Here is a 4563-nt window from a genome sequence, read left to right on the forward strand (position 1 = left end):
TTAAATAATTTTAAGATTAAACAGAATATACAGATATATATTTTTTCACTACAAAATGGTCCTTTATTTGCGTCCCCTTTTTTGCTTAGTTTTGTCAGAGATGGGTATTCCATTGCCATTCAAATATTGTAGGTGGATGAATTCAGCAAAATAATCCAATATAGTCCAGTAGACCATAATAGTAGTGGGTTATCTGCAGGACTGGCAATGTCAGAAGTTGCTGACTTGAGCCTTTTACAGCTCAGCATCTTAATATAGTTTTACTTTTTATACCTCGTGTTTATACATATACAGCTACTTTCTCTTAGTTCAATAAGAAGAAAGATTTGTACCAATAGTGTTTGAACAGGATATCATGTCTGCATCTTGTACTACAAATAACTACTATGAAAACAATATGCAATGTATATTTGTACATTATTGTAGCTGTCCTGCTAACCTGTTTTGAAACTGTCTCATTGCTATTTCTCAATAAAATTAATTTAAAAAGAATTAAATTAAACAGAATAACCACAATAATCGAGTGTTAAGCAATGCATATGTAGCTCTAAAAGGTACCTGTATTTTTCAGTACAAGCATCTCGGTGGTGATATAGCTATTGTCACTCAGAAAATTTTCCAGTTGGTTGGACTGATGAATGCTGTAAGTGTTTGCTTCTTAAATAACTTCTGCAAGGGGTTGTGCTCCTGAGACAATTCCCACACCTTCTTTTATGACACTGCCTGAATATTATGTCTTCTGATGTGGCAGAGCTAGGTTTTAATTTCCTATCTGTAAAGTAGGAACAATGATAATTGTAAATAGTTCCTTTTTTTTTTAAAGAAGGGGAGGGGGAAGTCAAGGGATGAGTAGAGGGAAAGGAAAAGTGGACGAAAAAAGAGAGTAGAATGTGCTGGGCACGGGGACCAGCTTCACAAGAAATGCAAACATGATGTAGTACATATGTACAAATAATATAATTTTTAAAAATAAAACTTTAGGTGTGGTGGTGCATGCTTGTAATCTGAGCATTCAGGAGGTTAAGGCAGAAGGATCCTGTGTGGATGAGGCCCACCTGGGCAATAAAATGAGTTCAAGACCAGCCTGCACTATGTAGTGAAACCCTGTCTCAAAAAAGATCATATCAGGGCTGGCCAAATAGTTCAGCGGATTAAAGTGCCTGCAAGCAGGCGCAGGCACAGGGGCCTGGGTTTTGATCCCCAGGCCTGCCATGCTGGCCCCACCCCACCCCCAGGGTGCACTGAGACAGCAATGAGACTGGGTGTGTTTGCTGTAATCCCAGCTCTTGGGAGGCTGTAAACAGGCGGATCACTATGAGTCCGATCTAGTAGTGAGACCCTGAACACCCAGTAGACCTTTCCATAAAATACAAAAAAAAAAAAAAAAAAAAAAAAGACCGTATCTATCTATCTACCTGTCATTTATCTCTATATACGTTTTTCAATGTGTTTGGCAATGCTGGAAGTTGGGAAGCTGAACACAGAGTGCCTCATCTCCAGTCCTGTCCCCTTTTATTTGACAGGGTCTTTCTAAGTCTCTAAATGTGCCAAGCTGTGTTTCACCTTGCAGTCCTCCTGCTCAGCCTCCCAGCATGCTGGGATTATAGGCGTGCACCACCACACCCAGCCCTAATTAGGTTACTGTAATAATTAAATAATCCACTCACCATGGGGCTTGCTTAAGTGCAAACCTTTTAAAATGTTAAATCATACTGTTAGTATCATTTACTACCTATAAGTAGAAAGACCTGGGCCCGTTTGACAGTTCGGTTGTCTAGTACGTACCATCACTCTTTTTCACAGATGATACACTATCAAATCCACATAGGCCATGTTGTTTGAACCTGTTTTCTATTTGTGTTCTGTTCTAGTTTTTTAGCTCCTTTAATCTTACGGTAATTCTGGCTTCACTGGAGTTTTGGATTGATGAGAACAAAATCCCAACCACCGGAGATGTTAATGAGTTATTACACAGATTTCAAAATTGGAAAAAATCTTACCTTGTTCTACGTCCACACGACATGGCATTTTTACTTGTGTAAGTCTGTTTTGGAATTACTACTACGTTATCTATGGGGAAAGCATAGCAATTTGATCCACTTTCTGACAATTGGCCAGCCTGTAGGTAACAGCTTTTCTGTCACTTTTTCTGTCACCTACACCACCACATCTGTGGCACAGTTACTGGTGTCCCTCCCCTTATCTGGTGGCTTGTGGTGAAAGCTCCATTTTCATCTTTGGACCATAAACTGGATTATTCACCACTTTATTAAATGTCTGGCTGTGCACCACAAGCCAACATAACCACACTGCAGTGATGTTTTTAGCATATCATCCTGGCCTTCTATTTAGTAAGTTCTTTGCTTTTGTCTTCTCATTATTTCCAAATATATGTAGTGTATAAGAATTACATGTAAGAATTTCAGAGCTTTAGTAGTTTTGGTCCTGTCCCTTGCCCATCCAGGTGTGCACCTCTGCTGATTCTGGCCAGGTAAAGAGGCTTTGGTTCCTCGAGGATTCTCCCAATTTGTCAGCTCTGTTGCCTTAATTTTCCCAGTTTAAAGAATTTTGTTTATTTTTAATTCAAGAGATTGATTCATTTTAATCTAAAACACACAGAGAATAATATGAAGCATCATTATGTTACATCAAGCCATATGAAAAGGCACTTTGTAGTTATTTTTTAAATCTATTTTATTGTTTTCAAAAGATGTAGAAACACTCACTAGCCACATCCTAAGCTGTGTTTACACTAATGGGAGGTGGACATGCTTATGAGTTTCATATCATGGCACTGATTTAAAAATGTCCCGCGAAATCCGGGTCCTGGTTGGGCTGGCTTTGGCTGAAGTATGTGATGCTGACCCACTGTAAAATTGAAGTTACAGAGACGCTCCCAGTTACATCGGTGCCATCTTTCAAGGGATGATATGCGATAGAGACTACGGGGGAGGCATCGCCCTGGTACGGTATGGCGTCATCTGCTTGGCTGCTGTGTAGAGGACAGAAGCTGCACAAAGAGTATACAATTAGATGTCCTCCCTTCTTATTTCTATGTAGAGTAAACTTGCTTTAGTCTAGGGATTCTTGTCCCCGAGGCTACCAAAACAGCCTGTACGGACTCTTCATGGGCCTCTCCTCCAGGAGCCCAAGTATCCTTTTTAAGCAGTTGTCAAAGTGGTGATCCACTGTAATGCTGTTATTGTGTGGTGTTATCAATTTTCATAATCTAAGTATTGGACCTGGTGTGTTTTAATACAAAGCCTAGATTCAGTGCATTGGCTTAAGTACCTGGCTAGCTTAACTATGAACCATACTAAAATATTTGGATCTATTTATCAATCACCTCAAAAATGCGTCACAGTATACAGTGAATAATAAGAGAACCAAAGGCCATAGTGGACATTATTCACTTTAGTGGAAAATCTTAGTGTACCTGACACTGGTATGTCCCTCCCCCCACACTATTTCATAACGCTATAGTTATTCTGACGAAGAGAAAACGTGCCCTTTTGTTGCTTCTGTGTGTTTGTACCTTGCCTGCTGGTTTCAGACAGACAATGCATAATGCTTTTGATTCAGGAAGCCAGTTAAAGCGAAGCTGGGTGAAGATATACATTAAATGGAGATGAAAATCCTTAAAGTTCATAGATCACTGTTGGGAAAAGCTGGCTTCTCCACGTGGGCAAGGGCTCGATCCGGCCTCGAAGCTGCACAGGGCCCACAGGATGTGAAAGCATCAGAGACTCTTCGGGCTGACGACTCAGGCAGAACCAGGAAGCGCAGGAAGGCTGCCTGCAACCAAGGCCATCATGGGACTGGGAAATGTGTGGCTCTTGGGTGGAGGAGAGTGGTCCCCCTAGTGAGGGGAACAACTGGAGGAAACTTCTCAGGATTCTTTCTTATTCTTCATGCTGTTCGGAACTAAGCAATGCAAGATCTTTGCTGGAAAAATCAGCAGCTCGCGTCCTGGGGAGTGGGCCCCGGAAGACAACAGCTGAAGCTGCAAACTCCCGCCATCCATCCATCCCCCTAATCTTCCGGGACCACAGAGGCCACCAGGGGTTGCACCCTTCAGGCACTGTTTCTCCCTAAAAGCTATGCATGAAGCCACAACCCAAGAGGCTTTGGGCTAAGTAGAAGCAAGGGAGAATAATCAGCTACGATTTTTTTTTTTCAGCACTGAAATTGAACCTAAGGGCTTTACGCTGAGCTACACCTGCAGGCCTTTTTATTTATTTTAGTTTTATTTTTTACTTTAAGACAGCGACTCAGTAAGTTGCTGAGTTGCCAGAATGGGCCCTGCCTCAGCCTCCTAGTGCTGTGACTACAGGCCTCTGCCATCAGGCCAGGCAACAAAGGATAATTTTTATAATTTAAAACAATTTAATTGACCCTTCAAGGTCTGTGACATGCTAATTGTACATTATACTTACACATTATGTAGTGGTTACCACAACGAAATTAATTAATCCACTCATCACCCAAAGCAGTCACCATTTATGCATGACGATCCCTAAAATCTGTGCTCTCTTTCTCTCTCTCTCTCTCTCTCTCTCTCTC

General features: G+C 41.3%; 1 protein-coding gene across 1 annotated transcript in view; it reads left to right on the top strand.

The window, feature by feature from the left end:
- The window catches only part of Adam2 (ADAM metallopeptidase domain 2), an 87584-nt gene that overhangs the window by 44723 nt on the left and 38298 nt on the right, over positions 1-4563 (top strand). Inside the window, exons 8-10 of the mRNA XM_012514616.2 lie at positions 572-643; positions 1872-2038; positions 2883-2964. Coding sequence (XP_012370070.2) covers positions 572-643; positions 1872-2038; positions 2883-2964 — 321 coding nt within the window. The remainder of the gene's footprint in view (positions 1-571; positions 644-1871; positions 2039-2882; positions 2965-4563) is intronic.

Source organism: Octodon degus, unplaced genomic scaffold (genome assembly GCF_000260255.1).
Source record: "Octodon degus isolate 3935 unplaced genomic scaffold, OctDeg1.0 scaffold00036, whole genome shotgun sequence".
NCBI classification, from domain to species: domain Eukaryota; kingdom Metazoa; phylum Chordata; class Mammalia; order Rodentia; family Octodontidae; genus Octodon; species Octodon degus.